At 36.2% G+C, this 25271-nt stretch overlaps 1 protein-coding gene across 1 annotated transcript in view; it reads left to right on the top strand.

Annotated features, from left to right (window-relative positions):
- The window catches only part of LOC149571999 (ABC transporter B family member 20-like), a 141672-nt gene that overhangs the window by 105947 nt on the left and 10454 nt on the right, over nucleotides 1-25271 (top strand). The window contains exons 8-11 of the mRNA XM_089813370.1: nucleotides 52-275; nucleotides 367-707; nucleotides 20988-21769; nucleotides 21888-22129. Coding sequence (XP_089669496.1) covers nucleotides 52-275; nucleotides 367-707; nucleotides 20988-21769; nucleotides 21888-22129 — 1589 coding nt within the window. The remainder of the gene's footprint in view (nucleotides 1-51; nucleotides 276-366; nucleotides 708-20987; nucleotides 21770-21887; nucleotides 22130-25271) is intronic.

The raw sequence follows: 25271 nt of genomic DNA on the forward strand, positions 1-25271 counted from the left end.
TTATTTGGTGATAATAACATGTACAAGAACTGTGATTGAATCCTTCTACAGGAGAAATTCTTCTGGATGGAGAGAATATCAAAAATCTTAACATTGAGTGGTTAAGAAAACAGATAGGATTAGTAACTCAGGAGCCTGCTCTTTTAAGTTTAAGCATCAAGGATAATATTATATATGGACGGGCAAATGCAACTATGGATCAAGTTGAAGAGGCAGCAAAAATTGCACATGCTCATACATTCATTAGCTCTCTTCCTAATGGATATGATACTCAGGTGAAAGAAACGTTAAGAAATAAATTTCAAGAGTAGAGATTGGTTTGCTTTGCTTTAAGTGGCAACATACTTATAAATGGTCTTATTGCAGATAACCAGAAGCGGACTATCTTTGACTGAGGAACAAAAAATAAAAATTGCTATAGCAAGAGCTGTGCTGTGCAATCCTTGCATTCTACTGCTTGATGAAGTGACAGGTGAACTTGATATTGAGGCAGAACGTGCTGTTCAAGAAGCTCTAGACATACTGATGTTGGGGCGGTCAACTATCATCATAGCTCGTCGTCTTGGCCCAGTACGCAATTGTGATTATATAGCAGTTATGGAAGAGGGTCAGCTTGTTGAAATGGGTACACATGATGAACTGTGTAGTGCTGATGGCTTATATGCTGAGCTCATTCATTCTGAAGAGGTGGCCAAGCTCCCTAAAAGGTATTTATCGGTTTTTTTTGTAAGTTTCTCATTTTAGGAGTATTTTGTTTTATGAATAATTATTCCTTTTAATAATATTCACCTATGTTGATTTGAGTAGTGTATGGCACTAGTCTGAAGGCTGTTTGATTGGCTTTGGTTTTTTGGATAACAGATTTGTTACTCAGGTTTATGTCCCATGCTTGGCTTTTTATATCATTTATTTCTTGATTACTTTTCATGTTAAAGATTATTACCAATACTGATTGAATATTTTGAAAACCAGTTGACTGTCTTTTGTTATGAATTCAAATAATGAGGTCCAAGAAAACAAACATGTAGCCTTCATACGATGAAATTTTTTTGGTTGTTCATTTTCTATTCGATAAGTTTTTTGATTTTATCCTGAGTTGCTGGCTATGGTATGGGATTGGATATGGGTACATGGTTTTGGTACATTGGTATGACATTTTTTAAATATATGTAGAACTGTAAGTACATTTGATAGTATGATATTTCATCATGGATCAATAGTAGTGATTAAAGATAAATGTCGGTAGTTCAAAATTTCAATCCTCTCTCTCTCTCTCTCACACACACACACACACACACACACACACACACACACACACACACCCCTGAGAATGACTATTCAAATAAAAAATCATTACAATTACAGAATTTGAAATAAATACAATGAAAAATTGTATAATTTTCTTCTATCTTCATCAAAAGAATCTAGATGAAATTTATCATTTGGTTCAACATCTTTTGAATCACAAGCAAGTGGGCTACCACTTCCACTAGGTACATCATGTGCAAGAGCCTCATTGTCATCAATAGTAACTCTAACAAGCTCTACAATAGATCCATCCAAGTTGGTACATTCAGGGGCCTAGGGCCTGAACCTTTTAGTTCATCTCTGAATTTAATTGCTTCCAAATATTCCATTCTTGGCTACAAACTATGGTGCCCAATGGCTCTCACACCTTCACAAGTTATCTCAAATTGATTGTATGATGCAAATTGGGTCACAACAACCTGATGGTATGTAAAAAATAAGTTAACACATGAAGATATAAACATGACATAAATTAAATTTTAAAAAATAGATAATTAATTTAAATAATGTAACGAGGCAACCCAGTTTTGTAGTTTTGGCCTAGTCTGGAATCTTGCAGGCAATTCTGATTTTTTTGATTTTTGATTATTTCTTTTGTTTTTTGTTTTTTGAGGTTTTATATTTTCTTTTGGTTTATGATGATAATAATTTTGCAAGGAATGCAATAATAGCAATTTTAAAAAGAAATAACCACACTCAATGCTAGACTCCAAACTCAGATTTAAATATGAAATTTATTTGAATTTATTTGCCATCAAATACAATCTGTACCAGGCAATTTTGACTTGATTCACTGAAAAGATGTAGTGATGACTCAGCCCTCTTTGGTTTCTCCAGATGTCCAACTGATATCAGGCTCCAAAATTCTGAAAAATACTAGAATTCCACTTTCTGTAGCTGCTGCTACTTTCACACACCCAGATCTGAAAACAATGTGCTGAAAAATCTGAAGTACGGCTAGAAGTGATGCTTAAACTTGTCTGCAAAGTGCTGTGAAACTATACAAACGCAATACAGTGACCTCCTAGCTGGAAACTACCCAGATCTGCTATTTTCTGCTAACTACGTCCAATCTGGGTGTGATCAGTAAACTCCAAAGGGGTATGGCTGGCCTGTAGATGTGCAAATTTGAATCCAAGCCCCTTTAAAACAAATCTGAAGATACTGTTGTATTTATACTTCAAAGCCAATTCTGATCCTCTGAGATTTCTCCCACGAATTCAATCTACAATGAAGCTCTTCCATTATTCACCCTTAGGTAATTTTTCACACCTGCAGGGGATTATCTCTCTGAGAGATTTCATTCTCAGAAAGTATAGATCTGCTGTAAACTCTTCCCTGAGCTCTCTCACAAAATGCTGATGCAAAAAATGATTTCTGGATGTGAAAAATGGCTTTTCAACTTATTTTTAATTTAATTTCATTTTCCAACGAGTGTAATTTTGAAATTAGGGTTTTTATTCACCCTTTTAATCATAAAATAATCTTTTACTTTAGTAATGCTGATAGGCATTCTATAATGGCAGAAAGGGTAGAGGTGGAGTGAGAAGGTGTGAGTGTGTTAATGTTAACTTTTACCTTTGTAGGTTAAATTTGACAACCTTCTACACATCAAAATTTTAAATTTAATTATAAACAAAATATATTTTTAAAAATAATTTATAAACACCACAAAATATTTGTTAAAATTATAATGTTTGGAGATATAAATCATCATTTTTTAAGAAATTAAAATAAAAAGCTTAAGTTAGTGCAAAAAAAAATGGAGATAAATGAGATATAAATAGTTTTGGGCATAGGAAATTAAGTTTTAATCATTTTATAGTGGATTTCTATAGGCATTTCTTTAGATAGATTTCTTCAAGATATGTATACTAGTTTAATCCCCAGCTAGGGATTTGAACTTCATTGGCCCAAGTCCCTAGGCATTATGAATTAAGTTTATAGCTCAATAAAAGGCCAAGTATTATATTAATTTATTATATTATTAAGTGATTAAAATAATTACTTTATTATTATTTTATTATTTCCAACTTAGGAAATTATCAAATTATTTCCCAATAATCCATATCTCGCTCATCTGGACCCCAATCTTGATTCTGTTAGTAAAATAAATTGCTAGCATTTTACTATGATGTAAGAGGAAATAAATGCATAGCAAGGATATAGAAAGAACATCCAAAAAGTAATTGGTAAGTCTTTAACTAGTTGTGCAAGCCTCGGCTTTCAGAGAAGAGGAGAAGCATTGACTTAGGTTTAATCTCCCAATTGCAGACCATATCCATCCCCACACAATATTATGAAAAGAAAGACCCTCCCTACCTCGGGGCTAGGCTTGGGTTACCACTAGTTCAGCCATTGGAGCAATACTGGTGTTTAGAATGTCTGCATAGTTATGGAGAAACATGTTTGAATAACTGGCACTACTGACATCATGTGATCTTAAGAAGGCAAGCATGCCTGTAACGACCTTGGCCAAAGTTTTGGATGAGTTTCTATTACCCGATCACCACCGCTCGACTTGACAACAGGAAAATAATATGAATGGACTTGCATGAGCTATTAAATGATTCCTTTTAAAATAATATAAATTTATTTTATCACATCTGATTCTGCTTCATATTTTTGCAGATTTTTCTTGCACCTCTTAGCCCTCTTCCTTGGCCATAAAGCCAGGTGAGTCCTAGGTCTTCAAATCCTAGAGTAATCCAACTCTTTCTGCTGAATCTCAGCTAGCGTAAAGAATATTATATAATTTCAGTATGTCATATTATAGTCTTTAAGACTTGGGAGCTGATCTTAATGGACTCGCAGGGAAGATGTTTTGATTCTGAAATCCATCAGTAAACAGAGACCTATGATCATATCATGTACACTTGATCTTAACTCAACATGAGAAGAATGGACTCGTCAATTATCTGTTTCGATATTGCAAAACTATAATAATATACGGAATTCATGGACACATTTCCTACTGCTGTAAATTTGAAAGCAATTATAAACATATAGCAATCTATGATTGGAAAGGCTGACCACATAACCTGGTCTGGAAAACGTGAGCTTGGCTTGACTCTATGCAGCCGGTTCTTCTTGGTGGGAGCAATCCAAATGCAGACCTCAGGGTGAATATGAATACAACTTGTCTGAATCACTCGCAGCAAAAGTATAATAAAGTAATACTTAGGAGAGCAAAGGTAAATCGTGTAGAAGAATCATGTCTTTGGCTTCTCCCGACTTCCATAAATAAAGAGGTATTCGAAAATAACAAAAGCTTCCAAGAAGCCGTAACTCTTGAGCAGTAAAAAAGAAGAAGAATTGTCTTCTTGAATCACCAATAACATATGTCAAGTGTTCATTTCCGCCTCTTAAGGAAATAAATAAATATGGAAGAGAACTCGAAGGTTACTAATCAAAAGGATAATTTATAAACATATATATTTACTTGCACACACACCCACACATATTTTATTAAGATGGCGTCATATTTAGTGTTTATCCAAGGTTGTACCTATTAAGTATGTATATCTAAATACATGTTTCACTTGGAAGATTATTTTGTCATCTTATCCACTCATGGTGTACTCGCATTTAAATGTACGTATTTTAATAGATATAATCTTGTATAAAATAATACTATGGTGTCACTTTATTTTCATATCTATGTGCACGTACATAAATGTATTATATTGAAGTGATGAAAATGTCAACCATAAGCCATTAGAGGTATGTACTTTAATTAAGTTAAAATGATTAATATTTTTAATGTTTATCTAATAGCTCATGCATGTCCAATGATTGTATCTTGTCATACAAGTCGCTAGGTCCTTACCAAGATAGATAGAGGTCATACCTATCGACTAGATAAATGTACTAAGGTAGTACCCTATTCCGTAGAACCCGTTAAGCAATGCTTCTCCTCTTCGTCTACTTCTGCAATCACCCATGCAACATTTTCCACAATAATAGCAAGTTCCATGATAAATCTATAATAACATTTAACATAGATATTAGCAAGGAATTTAATTAATAACCATAATTCTGAAACCAAGCAACTGCTAACCACTATCATCATCATATGACAAATACTGGAAAACAACCATCATCATTAAACAATTAGACAAAATAATTGACAACAAACAATTTCATAGGATACAACGGTTATATTTAACTACCCTTTTCACATGAATAGGAAAGAAAAATCCATTCAACTCAACGGCTATAATAATTTAAATTAGTTCAAAAATTGGGATGTAACACCATATCTTGCTATCTCCAACCAGCTTGTGCAAACTTGATTGGTCTTCATTCTTCAACATCATAAAAGGCTCATGCAACATAGTCACCTCTATTTGCTTATCTGATTTCTTTGCTTCTGCTGTCTCTTCTTCATAGCGAACTAATCCCAATATCAAGATGGAAGTCACATTTGACTGCAATGCACACATTAGTGTCTCCTTCTCATTAACCATAGCAACACCCCTATACCTAAACTTGTGAGCCAACTGGATCTCCACAGTATGCTAGTCAATTGCAGGAGTCACCATGGCATGCCTAATCTTGTGAAACAACTCACCCTCGTTCCAATGAAGTGATGCACCAAAAATCCCAATGCTAGGATCCCATATCTTGCTATCTCCAACCGGTTTGTGCAAACTTGATTGGTCTTCATTCTTCAACATCATTTAAGGCTCATCGAACACAGTCACCTCTATTTGCTTATCTTCTTTCTTTGCTTTTGCTGTCTCTTCTTTATAATGACAAATTAAACTTCCGCTTTCATTTATATGTACCTCTTCCATCCCTTTAAGCAATTGTGTGACTTCTATCAATCTAACATCATTTTCTTCTTCCTTAGGAAAGGCTATCATAGTTGATTGAGTGATTACCTTGGATGAAGAAGCATAATGCCTCTTCTTAGGTTGCAATTGTTCAGGAGAGATCCTACCTAGGAAGCCTTTTTTGTCTTTCTTTCTTACCTATGAGGTCTTCAAAAGCTTTGTGAGCGTTATCCATCCTTGTAAATGGTTGTCCAACTATGTCATCCGAAACTCCTTATCGATTCTTAGGGTCTTGCAATGTCATAGATTCAAGAACATGTTAACTCAAATAATTTGAGCTGTCATTTAAGAAGAATTCTGATTTTTCCTTGTTTGATTGAATGCTATCTTTCTCAATTATCAATAAATTACCTGAAGACATCATATAATCCTCAGAAGATGAGATAGCATTGTGACTGCAATCCATTCCTTTGTTGTACTTTTCATTGTTGATCTCCACTGCCCCACCCCCATAATAACTCGAGTAATTTTCACCTATAGCAGCATCTTCTTCATGGCTGTTGTATGACCCATATACTTCATTAATACCAACTTCAGGTCTGTGTTCAGCTTCAAGCAATATGATGTCAATTTTTTTTTCAAGCCTCTTATCTGAAGATTATGTTTTCTCATGCTTTTCTTCTATAGGAGCATTGATGGGCTCGTGAAAAGAGGTATCATCTGATAAATCTGAAATTGTATCCAAGACTGCTATCTTGTCCACCTTGTTATGTAGAATCTCGACCGCAGAAACCATATTTCTGTCCAAAGAACCATCTTGGAGCCCCTTCGCATAGTCTTGATAAATCAAAGCACCTTCCATATCTGATTTTTTTTCATTATTCTCTTGATGTAATTCGTCAAACCTGCCTTTCTGGGTCTCAGTGTTACAACTGAGCTCATAGATTCATTGCAGGAGACCCGTGTTTCAAAACAACAGGCATGCTTTGGTATTCTTCATAGAGTTGAATGGCTTCCCTTTCATAACGCTTTGTGATCTCATCTTCGAATTGATGTAACCCATTGTTATAACCCCTTCCCTCTTTTATCGAATCTCCCAATAGGGGCAGGAATCTTTAATTCAGGCCCACGACCCTGTGGATTTGCAGACTACTATTGTGGAGTGAAACTGGTTTTAAGGGCCTCGAAACAAAACAAAACACTTCCATTTCTCAATGGCTCACCGTTTCTAAGCTTTTTTTACATAAAAGAGGTTTATATCAAAGGGGATAAATCACAAGTACCAAACGGGTGAAAATTGTAGAACACACCAAGACTTGGGGTGGGTGGGAGAGTGAAGGGAAATAAGAGCACCCTAGAAAGTCATCTGAGATCAGTATGCACATTCTGTATACAGTAGTTCCTTGTACAACTTCTAATCAGCAAATACAAGTGCATACTACTATGCCATAAAAGCGGAAACAGACATAGTTGATTCCCACAATTAAAACCTTAAAGGAAAGTGATTGCAATTTACCGATGTAAATAAATTTCAGCAGCATTATGACATACAGATTATTTTTCTACAATCATAAAACTAGAAGAATTAGACAGAATAGAGAACACAGATATACGTGGGGAAAACCTTTCCAGGTAAAAACCCCACCTTCCAAACCATCAAGCTAATGTATTATTCAGCAACAATTTACAATACATTTTCAGCCTTCACATGGAGATTTACATCTTGCTCCATTCTAGAGAAAATCCAGCAGTATAACCTTGTGCAAATAACTTCTCATCTTTCTCTCAATTCTCTACAACAATGCTTTGTACTTATAGAGTTCTCATACAAAAAGAAACTATTTCTAAAGCGTCTATATTCAACGCATCTACAAATTATTTTAGAAACTTCCTTCTGCACAACTCTTGCATAAAAACAAAGCATAAGAGAATAAATCACCAAAAAATAGATGCTTTTTTTTTTATTACTCCAAGCCTTTTCTTGTGGAAGAATCCAGCTTCATTTAACAGCGTTTCAGGAAAGCACAAATAAAGCAATAAAACGTGGTAAGGCTGAGTCACCTTATCTCAACAATCTCCCACTTGACAAAGACCTTACAAGATTCAAACTGATGAAACTATATCATCACAGCCATCCATGAAACAACATAAATCATAACATATGCTCTCGTGCTCCAACTAGACACTTGTCCAAATAACACAAGCATAAGATCCATGCGATAACAAGGCTTCACACACTGCCACCACTCCACTGTGCTCATTAGCTACACAAAAGCATCAAAAACATCAACTTCTTAACCCAACAAAACTGTGAAGTCATCCTCCAGAAAACAAGATAAAACATCAGCCAGAACAACAACCAAACTGATTTGTCCAATCCAACTGATAAACCCACGAGATTGAAAATAGCATCCACAGTAAATGCTAACTCATCCAATCACCCATACCTCAAAGGTATTGAACACCAGAAAACTCATACCAGCAACATAACCAACCCATAAACTGCAACCTCAAGCTCTATGTGCAAACCAGTCGATGAAGACCAAACACATACAAGAACTCCCACTGCATGCATAACATCGAATCTAAAAAATCAAAAGCATACTGAGTTTATTGATGACAACACAAAGAAAGTGAAACCATTTAGTACCAAGGACCATCCACAAAGATATGGAAATCTTGTAGCAAAAGCACTGCAAGAAATATCTCTCTCATCCAGTCTCCACAAATCTCTTATGTTCTCCACATCCAACAAAGAAAAAAAACAATGAAGTACAAGCGATAACAAATGACCACATAGCTCCAACAAATCTCAAAAAACAATGTTATGTGAACCCAAACATCCAAGAAGATAACCAAGACCAAAGAAAGAAACTGCAAATCATAAGCATGTAGCATGCCCTTCTACAAACACTTCTAAATGTCAACTGTGCCAAGTATGATCTCCTTCACAAACCCAAGAGAAAAGCCACAACAACATCCAAAATTGTTCAACCTCAACAGATCAAACATAACCTGATATCATAAATCTACATGAATGTAAGCCTCTCAAAGAAGATCAAACAACTCCATTTCCCATTTCAGGAAATCAACCCACTATCATTTCCTATTTTCATCATAAATGAAAGTACACCTCAAGGAGATAATCATGTTATCCAACTCTCACAATGAATCCTCCAGAACCATCTAACTACAACTCAAGATCCATGAATATGATAGAAAAGATAAAGCACCTGAAAATAACATTGGACAATACCTCTCAAGTGATAAACTGCCAAGTAGACCAAGAGCGGGGAATGAGAATGCTCCTCCAAGATATGCAAGTCACCTTATGACTTATCCAAGAACAATCTTGTCATAGGTCTCTATTGAACTCACGTCCAACAAAGGTGTAGGCTCCTCAGACTTTCTGTTGAAATCTCATCAAGAGTATACATCTCAACAACATGTCTCTCATCTCAAGAGAACTCTAGCCTCACCTAAGTCTCCAAGTATCCACAAGCACTTGTAATCAATCACTCCATGCAAAACTCCACTAAAGCATAGCACTGTCATGAAGTATCAAGCAAATGATCAAAGTACTCAATACCAAGAAACTAAAACAAGATCAATGTCAAAGCTCCAAACATGGAATCAAGAACATAAACATGACATCATGATGTAAACCATCTCCTCCAAAGAGATAACATGCTTCATGTGATCATATCAAATAACTGTATCATGTCACAACTCTAGATTGGCAATAAAGAGAAAACCATGACATAAAAGCCACCATGATAATATATCAAATAAAAGCATAAACAACATCTCTACCAAGGACCCCTTGAATCCTAAAGGTGTCAACATCTCCAATCACATGAAGATACCATCTCCAACTAGTGAACCAACAAATGTGAAAGACCCTTTTGCAGCAACAGGATCTAAGGCATCCTCCAACATCTGCAACACTAAAGAAGATCATCCATCACCATATGATGGAAAAATACAGCCACTGCTAAAGCTTCCATTGAAGCGTGATACCAAGCTCTCCAAGCATATGACACACCATCCTCCAAATCTGAAAATCATCCAGGCCCACACATCACACTGGGTGAAACCATGATCTCCACACTAAGGAAATTCACCATACTTTAGGACTCCATAACTAACTATCCAAGTACTCAAATATCATCCATCCTCTCATCCAAAGCAACCACACAAATGCACAAGTGACCACAAACAAGGCCAACTAACAAGTCTGCACCAACACTGAATCAAATCTGGTGGATATAGACAATCCACATCCAAGTTATCCCATTGCAATTAAATGGGTGGCCTACCCACTTGACTGCATAACTTGTAGATCCAATCATTGCAACATGCAAACCCACTATCACATTAGTGACATGCAAATGAGATCAAATAGAATAATCATGTAGACAACATAACTCAAACACCAGATCAAGCACAAATTTGATTTGCCAATTATGCCCACATCAAGTACCATGGTCCAAAAATCCAACAAAGCAACATCACAAAAATGCTGAGTGATTGATCACATACCGATATCTCTATGTAGAGAAACAAAAACACCTCCTCTCACCATGCACAAAGAATGCATGCATGTAGAACTACAACTATCTTATTTGGTACCACTCTAAAAGAACAAGAGTCCAGAAAATAGCTCTTCAGTAGATCCACAAAAAACCACAAACTTTTTATTTCAGCATGCAAAACCTGCAAAAACATTGTGTTTAAGAACATCCATGCACATCCACACCCACTTCTCATTTGGAAGACTCAAAGTTTGAATAAAATACCAAACAACTGAACCCAGAATAATGGATTATCATAGATGAACATCACCAAAGATTTTTTTAGGAAAATGTATAAACCCCTCGGATCCAACGAACAAGAATCCAAGCCATGCATGTAAAAACATCCAAGAGGAAAACATAGTACTGGAACTCCAGGCCCACTTGTAGACCAATTCCACAACCACTACTAGTGCATGCATCTGAGAGAGATAGGCTATGCAGAAGCTTCCAGATCATCCAATGATCAACTCCATAGCCTCTATGCATTCCAGGTAACAAAAGAGACACCTTCAAATACCCATGCATCAAGAGTTATTCTGTTGTCAACCAAGAGCTCCAGATCAATGTCATTTCAACATGACCAACTCTATTTTCTCTGTCTTCACCATCTTTCAAGAAATGTTTGCTGTCTCCTGAAAGAATAAATCAACTGCAAGACTTCCACTCATCAAAGGATTAATTATCAGTCAATTTCTTCAAAACAGACTTCTTCAAGCTCTACAAGCTAAGAAATTTTAATGGAAGAAATACCCAGAACCAAAAACTCTGTGAATCCTCCCATGCAAACAACATGCAATTCACAAAAATGGGCTTTGATACCAATTGAAGGGAAATGAGAGCACCCCAGAAAGCCATCCTGAGATCAGTATGCACATCTTGTATCCAATAATTTCTTGAACAACTTCTAATCAGTAAATACAAGTGCATACTACTATGCCATAAAAGCGGAAACAAACATAGTTGATTTCCCACAATTAAAACCTTAAGGGAAAGTGATTGCAATTTACCGATGTAAATAAATTTCAGCAGCATTGCGACATACAGATTATTATTCTACAATCATAAAACTAGAAGAATTAGACAGAATAGAGAACACAGATATACGTGGGGAAAACCTTTCCAGGTAAAAACCTCACCCTCCAAACCATCAAGCTAATGTATTATTCAGCAACAAGTTACAATACATTTTCAGCCTTCACATGGAGATTTACATTTTGTTCCATTCTAGAGAAAATCCCGCAGTATAACCCTGTGCAAATAACTTCTCATCTCTCTCTCAATTCTCTACAACAATGCTTTGTACTTATAGAGTTCTCATACAAAAAGAAACAGTTTCTAAAGCATCTACATTCAACGCATCTACAAATTATTTTAGAAACTTCCTTATGCACAACTTTTGCATAAAAACAAAGCATAAGAGAATAAATCATCAAAAAACAGATGCTTTCTGTTTTTCTACTCCAAGTCTTTTCTTGTGGAAGAATCCAACTTTATTTAGCAGCTTTCCAGGAAAGCACAAATAAAGCAATAAAACGTGGTAAGGCCGAGTCACCTTATCCCAAGAGAGAGAAGGGGTGGTGAATCAGCATTAACTAAATCATTCGCTAATCTTTTAACTATTAAATCAAATCTGCAGAAGTAAAGAGCAGAAATACATCATGCAAGAACACCAAGATTTTATGTGGAAAATCCAAGGAGAGAAAAACCATGCTGTGGATCAACTCACACTATATGAAATGGATATTTTAATGTTTGTTTAGGCATGGTGCTTAGGAAGCTTGTTGCTCCCAAAATAGACATGAAGGCTAAGGCACAATGTGGTGTCGGCAAAAGTGTGTTATGCCATCGAGATTAATAAAACATGTGTTAAGTGTGTGTTTTAGTAACCAAAGGGCGTTCTATTATGACGCGATAGTTGGGTCGCACCCCTTAGGGTTCTTTATGTACACTCTCCGTTGGGAGAGAGGATTCATTCAGTATTAGTCATTGCTATCTATCTTATGTATTGGCATATAATGTACTTGAAGCATTAATGAGATATACATTTGGTTCTTGAAGCATTGCATGCATTTCTGTGTTATGTCTCATCTCTTATTATTGTAGTATGCATTAATTAGTTTACCGTAGGTAGTAAACATTTGGCATCGTTGCCAATTGAATCTGGGAAGGGCAATGCAATGAATGACATACAGAGAATAAATGGAAATATTGGTACGGAAGAATGTCAAAACTAATGAAGACGAAGTGATCGAGTTGTTTGAAGGCAAGTACAATCTCATGGAAAACTTCCAAATTCTGTTTCGAGTGACGATTCAAACATTCGTATGGAGAGAAGCTATACGTGTAGAAGTTCTTGAGGACAATGTTTGGGATGCCTTGAACGTCAGTTCCACCGCAAACACTCTTGCACTATCTTCCCCGACTATTCGCGCAAGCATTCCTTGCACAGGCTAGGCGAAGGGAGGAAACTGAGAGAGAGCAATGCCAACAACAAACCCTGAGAAACTTTGCTGAACAAAACTGTTGGGAAGAGTAGGAACGTAATGAGACCCGATGGAGGTCCAACCCATGAGCCTTAGGCCTTGGGAGTGTTGAAGGAAAAGAGCACTTGTAACTCTGTAATGGTCGCATAGATGACCCATGATGTACGAAGATTATAAATAAATAAAGAGTGTTCTTTGTTATTAATGATGTTTTCGTGGAATTGATGCCATCAATTAAATAAGGATAGAAATAGAAAAGAGCAAAATAACATTGTGCACATCGCACATCAAGCTTTAATCCTCGCGTAACAAGCTAAATAGAGGCAAAGGCTTAGGAAACTCACCGTAAGGGACCATGGTAGTGTCACAGAGGGTGACCACAATGCCACAGGAGGTGCAGTGACTGATGGGGAACACGGTTCGCTTGATTGTTGGCGGGTGAGAAGTAGTGAGGACTTAATAGAAGAAACACCACAAAGACTACGTTGGCTTGAGGAAACGAGGGAGGAGTTCTCAATTTGTCTCGCACACCACAGGTGGAGAATCAGTGCAGGAATGAAGAGGGAACTAGTGTGGCTAGAGGTGTCGAAGCAACACGAGCTTGGGAGGTTAGGCCCCTGACAATGCTTCTCCTCTCCACTAGATGCAAAGGCTTGCTCAACTTATAGACATGATCTGCAATCAATAGCTTCTGGTAATATATACTCAACTCTAGATGGTTAATATCGTTTAGTCAGTTATGCCCTTCAATGCTTAGAAACTAATTTCCTTTTAAATGTATTTGGAATTGGTGAAATCAGTTGATTTTACAAATTGATCATGAAATGTAACTGCTTGTATGAGATAGGCTTACTTGATGGTTGTTATAACCATCCTTCGTTCACGTGAATATAAATATAAACGTATCTTTTATTTACTTTTATTTCTTATAATTAGCAATGGGAAAAAGGGATGTTATAGTGGTTTTGTTGCCCTAAATGGTATTGGTTATTACAATACAGTGGTATAATTTTGTGCCCTAAGCGATATATGTGGACTAACTTAGGGTTTTGCAAGTGTTTCCCTATGCAGATTCTGGTTTTGGAATTGAGGGTATTGCTAACATCGAATCCCCAATTTAGTTTTATTTGATTGTGCCTTCAATTGTTAGTTATGATATTTCAGTTGAACAGATTTGTAACCATTAATGGCTTCACATGAACATGTAAGATAACTGTTAGAATTGCTTTCTCATGAATGTGAAGTAGTCACTGTATTTTGAGGATATGCTAGTTGATAGCTAAGGTTCGGGAAAAGGGGATGTTACAACACATAACTAGCATTCTCATTTGAAAAGCTATATATATGATTTAGAATTTGTGAAGCAATGGAGACATCTTTCCTCCAAACAACATTCTTAACCCTAGACAATTATTTCATTAAATATAACATCACACAGATAAATAAAGATCCATGCTAGAATTGATTCTTGGTTTTCTTTGTCTTGTGCATGCTTAATAATATCTTACATTTGTTCTACATTGTAATTCACAGGGGTCCACATAATTTCTTGGTTAGTTGTGGTGCCCAAAGGCATTCTTAGATGGACCTAGAAACCAAAATAGGGGAATTATTTCCTACCACCTATAGAGTCGCTACTTGGAAGATATATATTCATTTCCTATGTTTTGCCACCAAAACATAGTATGTAGAACAAAGTTTGTTTCAGAATGAAGAAAATTATCGAAGCTTTAGATTCCTTGAACTAGGCATGCTAGAAACTATTCTTGTCGAAATAATGCAACTCCTTAATGCAATTTTGAAGTGTCAATGTTGCATGTAGATCAAAACAATAGAAAGCTCTTGAATGGTGCAAATTGAAACACAAGATGACCTCTAAGGTTGAAAGATTGGCTACTTATAAGCTTAGTTACTTGAGTTTGCCATTTTGGCCCAAGAACCCTGCCTAGGTTTGAACTGGTTCAAAATGTGGGTTGGTTTGACCCATGTTTGATCAAGGTTCGAATTTCCTTGGGCTGGTTTGAACCCGTCGTCTAGAATTCGAACCCGAGCAAATTTTGGCTACCCAGATCGAATTTCAGATGAATTTGGACAATTTGGGACAAATTTGGGCGAATTTTATATATTTTTGAGTTCTGGTTGCCCTAAAATGTGAATGTAAGTAGGTTATTTTGGCATCTAACATCATTTGTGGTGTGCAAATAGGTGATTTTGTGAGCAAATAGGTGATTGAGCAAAATAAGTTTGTGCAATGTGGAGTTTGCATCATATGATTTTATGATACTTTATGCTTCTAGGCTTCATAAATATGTATATGTATATATATATATATATATATATATATTTTTTACATGTTTTTGTATGAACGAACCCAAACAAACTCAAAACCCTTTCCAAAATTTTGCCGTACCGGCGAATTGGTTCTTTGAACTTGTATTTCGAACCGAACTCAAATCAGTAACTGAGCTTATAAGATATGTATTTAACTTTTAGTGACTATTTGTAAAAATCAAAGGGAAGATGGAAATGCATAAACAAAGATCTTAATCAATACATAGTTATGCCCTAAGAGAGATTTCTATGGCACATGAACTATAGCACGAGATTTGATGTCTAAAGAAAAGGGGGAAACACATGCTACAATGAATGATAGGAGATTATATTTTCATTATCATCAGAAACATGAGGTTAGGAATTGCTTATATGAGATCATTGTATCTTGGAAAAGCAAATCCAAATATGATGCAAAGGAGGGACTAACATCAATTAACATATAAGTTCTACATTAATACATTCAAGGTGCTTTCCATTGTACACCACTTAGATTCATTACTTGTTTGGCCCATTGATATATGTTATGAAAACTTCATCAAGGACATACAATATTGACCCGATCATGGCCTCCCACAATGAACATAGATGGCATATAAATCATCATTACATCAAACAATTCAAAATGCTTTATTATTTCAAACCTTCATTTCACCAATGGTTATGAAAACACTTACTATACAAAGGCACCCAAAAACCTTCATATCTTTCTCAAATGATCAAATAATGCAAATTACTTTTTAGAAACCTTGTTCAGAAATGTAAAGAAGAATCTCATCAGTTTTGAACCTTTTCGGATGGCTCAATGAAAAAATATAGTTTTCTTAATGCTTGCTGGAAACCCTACTTTTATCACAAACCTACTCTCATAGATAAGATAAGATAACAATATTAATGTCCAAAAAACCACGAGGGTTTATGGTATTGGGCATACAAACAATAGAGCCGACAAAGGTAGGAGCACCAAACAGTGTCCAAGAAGAAACAAAACAAGAAGCAAAAACAAAAAAGCCAAGGTAAAGACTAGGGATCCTTCCTTGGTACAAAGAAATCGGTCACAGAATGGTATAACTGTGGATGATCCAGAGTCTTAGATCATTGCCAAGAATCGTTGGAGGAGTGTCGTTGCCTGGAAAGACTGGTGCAATGTCACACCGATTTGGAGTGAGTGATATTGGATGGCCTTTTCGCGCCTCGTGGTGGAGACATGGGGGAGAAAAAGGCGGCTATGAGCTGATTTGAGATATGGCATTGAGGTATGAGTGATTGTAGGGTTTGTTCGCTGAGTTGGGTAGCCTCCCGGAGGTAAAGTGCAAGACGTCATTGCTCAATGTAGCTGAAGAATGCTGAGAGAGAAGCAATCTCTAAATAAGCAGTAAAATCTCTCTCTGATCTCATAGTAGACAGGACAACGAAATATAAAGTGAATCTTAGTCTCAGCCTTTGCCAAAGTACACAAACGACAGATCTAGTCATCTCTATCCATATGGTGGTCGATCTGGACCTGAAGACGGTGGGAGCCAACTTTGAAGGAGCCCAGAGAGAAACACAGGCTATAACGCCGATAAGATAAGCAAGGCGAACAATAACCCCATTCTGAATCTCAAGAAAATGCTCAACATAGAACATCTTTGGATGTAATCCACCTAGAGGATTACACCAGGTAGGGATAATGTACTATCTATAGATATCTTGTGTGACATGCTCATTCAACTCCTGTCGTGAGGGAAGGAAGTGAGTTGAATCATCCAACGAGAACTGGTAAGGAGGAAGACGATCAATCTCAATCCCAATTGAACTCAACCAAAAGGTGGCTTGAGCATACCAATAGTGAGCTCTAGTGCTAGTATCGGATCTCATAACCGTAACAGAAGAACAATAGGCCAGGTAAGAATATATGTGTTGATCGACAGTCGAATCTACAAAACCAGGAAGCCGATGGAGAAGCCAGATTAAATAAAAAATGGTCGTAGATTTGAAGGGATGAGTTGCAAACTTGGCCAAGATAATGCTGTCGGGGGTGAGCTTGTGACATCTAATGATACATCATAAAAGCAACGTTGGAACACCCTCTATAGAGGCCCAATTTGAGACAAGAAGAGGTCCTCAAACCATCGAGCCATAGAGAACGGTCAGCCAAACCAAGGAGTCTAGGAGGGACAGCTTGGACGAAATGTCGTAAAAATGATGTTTAAAGCATTGTCTTTCAAGTATGGCTAGGGAACCCATGCCCTTACTGACTTTGAACTGAATAGCCGGTCTCAAACTGAAGCTGGGTCCCGAAAACTCCACCCCGAGGTACATATAGGAAGAAAATAATCTCAAACTCTTGCCCCTGAAAGAAGAAATGAAGATGAGAGATCTTTAAGAAGTTAAAGATCATAACCCGAGTCTTACTCATATTGACCACGAGTTGACGCTGATCACAAAAAGAAGCCAAAACATCAAGGAGTCTTTGTAAATTGTGGGGGAAGAGGCCAAAAGTACCACATCATCTGCAAAAAGGAGATTGGAGATCAAAACCTTATGCAAATAGCACCCATCGCTGGGGTGTGAGGAGTTCATGAGGAAGTCCTCGAGCTCGTCGATATACAACCCAAATAGAGTGGGAGAGAGGGGCAGCCCTGCTTCACCCCAATGGTGCTCTGAATCGGAATAAAAAATGGCACAATTCATTCAAAATGTAATGAAATTGTCTCAAACCAAAAGGAAATAAAACTACACTTATTTCTCCATCTCTAGTATTGCACTGTAGCAATTCATACCATTCATTTTTTTCAAACTGTTACAGAAAAACCAGTAATTCAGAGCAGCAAGTACCAAAAATGCCATATCTTACACAAAAATCGATGTAATTTAATGAGACAAAAGGAATTGGAAACCAGAAATAAATATCTTTACATCCATATATTATAGTCTTCAAGATGAGGCTAGCAAAAGGTTATAAAATGACATTTCTCAGACTGCAAAGAGTGTAAATCTTCAGATAACAATGTTAAAGATGCGACAATTACATATTCCTTTTGTATTGCATCTTTCTCCAACCCTCTCTACCCTCCAAATTCGAGTTTAAGAACAAAATTTGTACAATTTTCATCATATTCAACTACCCAATCAAATTAGACTACCCATAAACAACTTATAATAAACTTTTAAAAAGTTGTTATGGCAATTTTGATAACTTTTGCATTTTTTGTCCAAATGATGCAAAACTTGATGTAATGATCCAAAATGATCATGAATGGAAAATAACCTTACAAACATTATATAACACAAAACAAAGCAAAAGTATAAACCTTCCTCGTGTAGGCATATTAATTAGGTCGTGAGGGTGCTTTTGCACCAAAATACTTGGTTGTAGATAGAAAACAAAGGGGAAGAAGATGTCTAAAGAAAGTTGAGGAACACAAAGAAGTTCACTTTACAATAGAAAGATGCTTAAGAACAATGTGAAAGGTGAGGGGAAATACATACAGTTTTATCATTATCAAAGGTTCAAAAGCAAAAGAAATACAATTGGCCCCTGGGCTGGGATTTGCGAAATAGTGGGCTACACCTTGAAAACTCCTCACTTGTAGCTCATACAAGCTCATAATTATTGCAAAAGAAGAAAAAATGGGAGATAGAATAAAAAAGGAATGCCATAGTCAAAATCATGGCTCGCAACTAGTCTAGAGGTAGAATATTGCATCACTAATAGGGCAGTTGTTACAATTGGAAGTTTATTGTACCATTTTCAATTAGTTTGAGGAACAATACCCTCTTGAACATTTAATTTTAAATTAGATAGAGAGATAATTCTTTTAATTATGTTGGTCATTGTTAGCAAATAACATATCTAACAACCTTAAGAGACAAAGCCTTAATGGAAAAATGGCCACTTGTGGCCCCAAGATCAAATTATGGCTTATCCCTATTTTTAAAATGCTATGCCCCTTGGTTCTGGGTAATTAGATTTTCCAGCAAACCTTCATCATGTTATTAAGTAATTTATTTAAATTTTAAAACAAGTCCATATCAAAGCTCATCCTGCTTGTCCAATCCTCGCTTCAATGCTTTTCTTGGTGAATGAAAACCAAATATGGAATGTATTTGAATTTAGAAACTCAAGGGTGCTTGGGCTTGGGAATTGTCTTTATGTGGGCTTGACTTCTTGAATGGCCTGAAACATATATTAATATAAATCATATAGCTGTACTTTTCCTTTTAAACCATGTCAACTTTTTCCTTTCAACCATCTCAACTTTCATTGGCCTATTAGTATGTCTTGGCTCCACCAATCATCCACCACATTCATCCAACAAAAAGCACGAACCTTTGTGAAGGAAATTTTTTGTGTTTGTTTCAATCCCTCTACTGGTCAATACTTTTATGTGGAGGGTCCATTGAGTGACAAAATTAATTTTCACTGGTCTTTGGAACCAATCAACAAGATTATCCCCAAAAAGGCTTGTTCATACCATAGTTAAAATTTACCCAAGTGCCTAAATGTGTGCATATCTAAAAGCCACCAATCACTCTTTAAGATGTCAAGATTTATTATTTGTAAAGCAGCTGACTCATCCTGAAATAGACATTCTTCTATTTGTAGATGAGTTGTTATTTGATAAGGGAAGGACATGAATTTTTAACAAAAAAAAATGTCATCTATAGGAGTGAGTCTATTCTGAAAGGTGATATTTTAAAAGGAAAAAAGCCTTTATAAATAAGAAATTAAACACAATTTAGGAGGGAAATTATGATTATTTTTCTCTACATTCTTTCTTTCATACCACAGCCAGCTGAACAGAAGAGTATTAGCAAACCTAGTCTTTTTTCTTTTCACAAGTTTTTGTCCGTCTTGTACAGTATCAAGACAATATTTTGTAGGGAAATCAAGCGTGCTGTAAAATTCTGTCTTAAAAGAAGTCATTTTTGATTGACAGGGGGCAGTGTACATAGCAGTGTCTTACAGCATGACAATCATACTGACAGGGATTTGTGTCCTTGAAGAGGCTTTCAATTAATGTTATATACATGACCATTAATCATAACATCTGAGTTAAGAATTCTATGGCAACTGTTATGGTCCTCATTATGGTTTGAATCCTCCCCAATAACAATGACTATATGTTGATTCTAATTTCTTTTGTATTGGTGCATGCTTCCTATGAATAAACTACATCATTAACTGAAAAATTTATTCTCTTAGCAATGTCTAGGATTGAATTTTTTTTAGCATTTAAGTTTTGAAACAAAGTTTCCCTCTGTATTATTGTGTTTTATATTGCATGATTGATCAGGAAAAGCTTCATTTATGTATAAGATAGTTGTGGGCATTGTACAATGCTAAGATAAATTGGATTGGAATGATTTGTGAAAGCGACCCAGTTTCATTGAGCATACTGTACCTAATTGTTCTGTTCGACTGCGGGATTTTGATTGAGCAACATGCTTGTAAACGTTTTTGCTTGTTGGAGTTATTTTTTGTGCCTTGGCAATTTTCAATATTCTCTAGTGAATTTTCTCAGGACTCCAATCAGAAGTTATAAATTGGCAAGTTTTGAAATAGAAAAGGATATATCTGCTACTCAAAGCCGGGATCCATCTCCTGTAATGTCAAAGTCCCCATCTGTTCAAAGGTATAATGGAGACTATGGTACAAGGCAGCCCGATGTGAATTCTGATACATGCGATTCAGCAAAATTACAGAGTTCACCATCAGAGAAGACACTAGAAACTGGAGTTCTATCTGATGCACTCATGAGAATGCCATCTGTGAGGAGACAAGATAGCTTTGGCATGTGTTTGCCATCGCTCCCTAGACTAGATATGCAGAAAATTCAATGCCAGTCAACAAATAATTCAGATCCAGAGTCACCTGTTTCACCTCTTTTGTCATTTGATCCCAAACAAGAACAATCACCCTCAAAAAGACTCAGAAAATCTTCTTCTTGCTTTGATGGAGCAGGCATGGAAGAGGAAACGTCGAAGAATTCCCGAGTTCTCCAACCACCATCTGTATGGAGACTTGCAAAATTAAGCTCTCCAGAATGGCTTTATGCTCTTCTTGGTAGTGTAGGAGCTGCTATTTTTGGATCTTTCAATCCACTTCTTGCATTGATTCTTGTTCAGATTGTTGAAGCATATTCAAGAATACATGGGAAGCATGCCAGACATGAGGTAGAAAAGTGGTGCTTGTTAATTACAAGTATGGGTGTGGCAACTGTAATAGCAAACTTTTTGCAACACTTCTACTTTGGTATAATGGGAGAGAAGATGACAGAACGCATTCGTAGAATGATGTTTTCAGGTAAATTATTTGGATTTGGTAGATTGGTTGGTAACATATTATAGTGTCTTTTTACTTGCTAAATTGCTCTGAAAGAATCTATAAATAGAGGCAATTCTGATGTTCTACTTCTGTGCAGCAATATTGCGAAATGAGGTCGGTTGGTTTGATGAAGAAGAAAACAATGCAGATTCATTGTCTATGCGATTGGCAAATGATGCCACCTTTGTTAGAGCAGCATTTAGCAATCGCATGTCAATTCTTGTTCAAGATGCTACATCTGTCATTGTTGCTCTTGCCATTGGACTGATGCTGGAGTGGCGCTTGGCACTTCTGGCATTGGCAACCTTACCCCTCATTTTGGTTTCAGCATTTGCACAGGTGTGCTTTCTGCTTCTTGAAGCTCATCTGATTTACATATTTGTATGTACTGATATTATTTTCCTCAATGCTATTGGAAACTAGCCTAATCTGTGTCTGATTTTGTAAGGTTGACTGACAAAGATGGAAAATTCCCTTTCCTTTGCTCTGAATACGTACTTGCTCCCAAATCTATGTTTAAAACACAAGAAACATAATTGATTTAGTTCAGTGTTACCCCGAGATTCCAGGACGGGGACAGCAAGGGATGGGGGCATGAGTTTCCGGGACGCCATTTATTTTTTTCCAAGGTTGGGGATGACGAGGAAACAGATGTATAAAATATAGGGAATTTTAACATATATAGGGAAATTAGCTAATATGCATGACATTCATATGAAAATATGGAAAAGGCATTCCATTTAAAAATCATAGAACCTTAACATACAAGTATACAACATTTCATAGTTTCAAAACACAATATGCATTCAAAATTCGGAAATCGGAATTCAATGTTCATTGTCAATATCATATATGCATGTGATAACAAAAAATATGTAAATAAGTTTAATATACAAGACCAAAATGCCCAAAGGCTAAGTGCTGCCATATAGTTTTATGTTCAATATAAAAATCAAAATTCATAAAAACAAAGTACACTGCTGCTCCTATAACAATTCAGCCAACTCTGCATCAGAATCAGAGTCATTTGAAGGCAGAGAAAGACATAAAAACTTAGAATAGTTCTGTTTGAAGCAGCAAGTATTGAATGGGCAGGTTTGAAAGGAATCTAGCGCCTGCGACGACCAACATCTTGGTATGCTAATGTTTATGTGATTGCAAAGTCAGGTCTAATATTGTATAAATAATAATACTATGATGAAATTAATGCTGAGACTGTCAGTTTTTTTTTTGCTTGTTTAAATTGATTATCATTTATAATTCTTGTCCTGTCTCCAAATCTACTATCACTGAATTCGTTTCTGCATTTTTATTTTATCCTTCTTGTATTTATTTTAACCTTGCTGCTGCTTTTAACAAGAGAGTAGAAGTAAAAAACTTGAAAATTTTATGCATGTAAAGAGAATGGAAAAGATGCAAGTATAAGCCACGTTTTTGGCTTTTTAGGGCATGTAAGAATGGAGAAGATGCAAGTATAGCACTTAAGAAAGGAGTAAAATTTGACTGATTCAAGTTATCCTCAAATTTTGTCTTTATTAGAAAGCTGTACATGGAACCCCAAGTGAAGTTTACATTGTGCAACCTTGATTTTCATTATCAACACCTTAGTGTATGAGAACCAACATGCATAATCAGTCGGATCAAGTTTCTCGATGGTACTTGTGAAATGTCACTAAGTCATAGTTTCTCCCTTGAACTGTGCTAGTCTTATGCCCAATCAGGACGGGCTCTAGACTGGTAGGGACACTCTAGTGGGTGGGCAAAAATTTAAAACACCAAAAAATGAATTTGAAAAGCCTTTTCTAAACCTAAAGACATAAAAGGAAATCCTTAGAAGCACCTGAAATGCAGATTGCACCTGTTATGTTTGTTGTTTGTCAAACAATGCAACCCGGTTCCACAAACTTGTTTTTGTTGTGCCATTTTTGCATTTTGAAAGGTAGCTAGTATTTTTTGAAGTTGAACAATTGCAAAGTGCTAAAGGTGAAGTGCCAAGTTGACTGTTACCTTTATCAGTACCATTGATCAATGATGAACTATGAAATTATCAAAGGTTCAGGATATAATATTATATGATATATATTTATCAAATGTATACTTTATTTTGTATATTTTTAATTTATTTTGCAAATATATGTAATGCAGTCATATCAAGCTGTACCATAACCAATTTTTGTTTAAGCTGTACCAGCATGGTAGAGGCCCATACCCATACCCCACTATGTACCAGAACCAGTCACTTAGCACCAACTAGATGAACTTATCTGAATTGGTTCTGTTACAAAAATTCACTTCCTCTCCTCCCATCTAAACATATACACAAATGTTTAGCAGTGATATTTTCGTCATCGGACTGTTAAAGTGGGGTGCATTGTGTGCTTATGGCTGCAGAGAGCTGATCTCAATGGGTGGTAAAGTCAAGTAAAGAGCCTTCAAATCTTTTGCATTATCTTTTAAGTAGAAACAATGCAAACCATTTCATTAAACAAACAAAACAACATAAACTAATTCTTTCCTCAAAGGCAACAGGATCTCACCCTACAAACAGTAATTCATTAAAGTAATAGGAATTGAATGCTCTGATACCAAATATGATGGATGATTAACAAAAACAACTAATGCAAGTTAACTCTGTCAATATGGGTGCCATGAACACAGAGCAAACAAAACAGAAATTGTTAATGAGCATCAATTTCATTTTCTGCAAAATAGGGAGAAAATTAAAAATCATTAATTGCAATCTAAGCCCCTGTTACAGATTGTGGAAATCAGTTATTGTTTATCTTATCCCCTGTTACAGGCTATAAACTTTTGTCTAAGACAGTGCCCCCTTTCTCCGGAAAAGTCTCTCCTGGAAAATGCATAAATCAATTTCAACTTTGAATTTCAATTTACTCTGCTCTTAAACAGAACCGTCTATGTTTTTCCTCCTCCGTGCCTTACAATGGTCTTGTTTTTGTCTGCAAAAACCCATCTCACGGCTCCATCGGGGTTGTTTCTCTTGATCGATGTTAGCAACCAATCCTACCTAAAAAAATTGTTCTTCCCTTCTGGAAAAATGCAATATCATTTCTTCTTTCAAGCCAACCTCCACTCTTCACTACAGTCATGCCAAAAGCTGATTTTTTATTTCTCTCATGCTCTTTACTTTCCTCACCAAACTTGCCGAACATTCAACAAAGGATTGGAGAGACAAGATACAAGAATTTTATTATCCAATCAAAGTGAGGTGGAACCCACTCTCTGGCCACATGTCAAGAGATGAGAGAGCAAGGAATCTGACAACTAAAACCAAAATTTGACCTCCAGAAAAGGACAAGGAAACAAAACCAAAAAATGAAGGGATTTGATACCCCGGCGTCATAGTTGTTTATACATAATACAAAAAAACAATGTTTTGGCATGGGATTATTGATTATTAAGTACATGGTGACGTGCAAGTGTGTTTGTCATTTATTTAGTTTTTTTATCTGTATATATG

This window comes from Cupressus sempervirens, chromosome 2, assembly GCF_028749045.1.
Source record: "Cupressus sempervirens isolate cs-2001-9-10 chromosome 2, ASM2874904v1, whole genome shotgun sequence".
NCBI classification, from domain to species: Eukaryota; Viridiplantae; Streptophyta; class Pinopsida; order Cupressales; family Cupressaceae; genus Cupressus; species Cupressus sempervirens.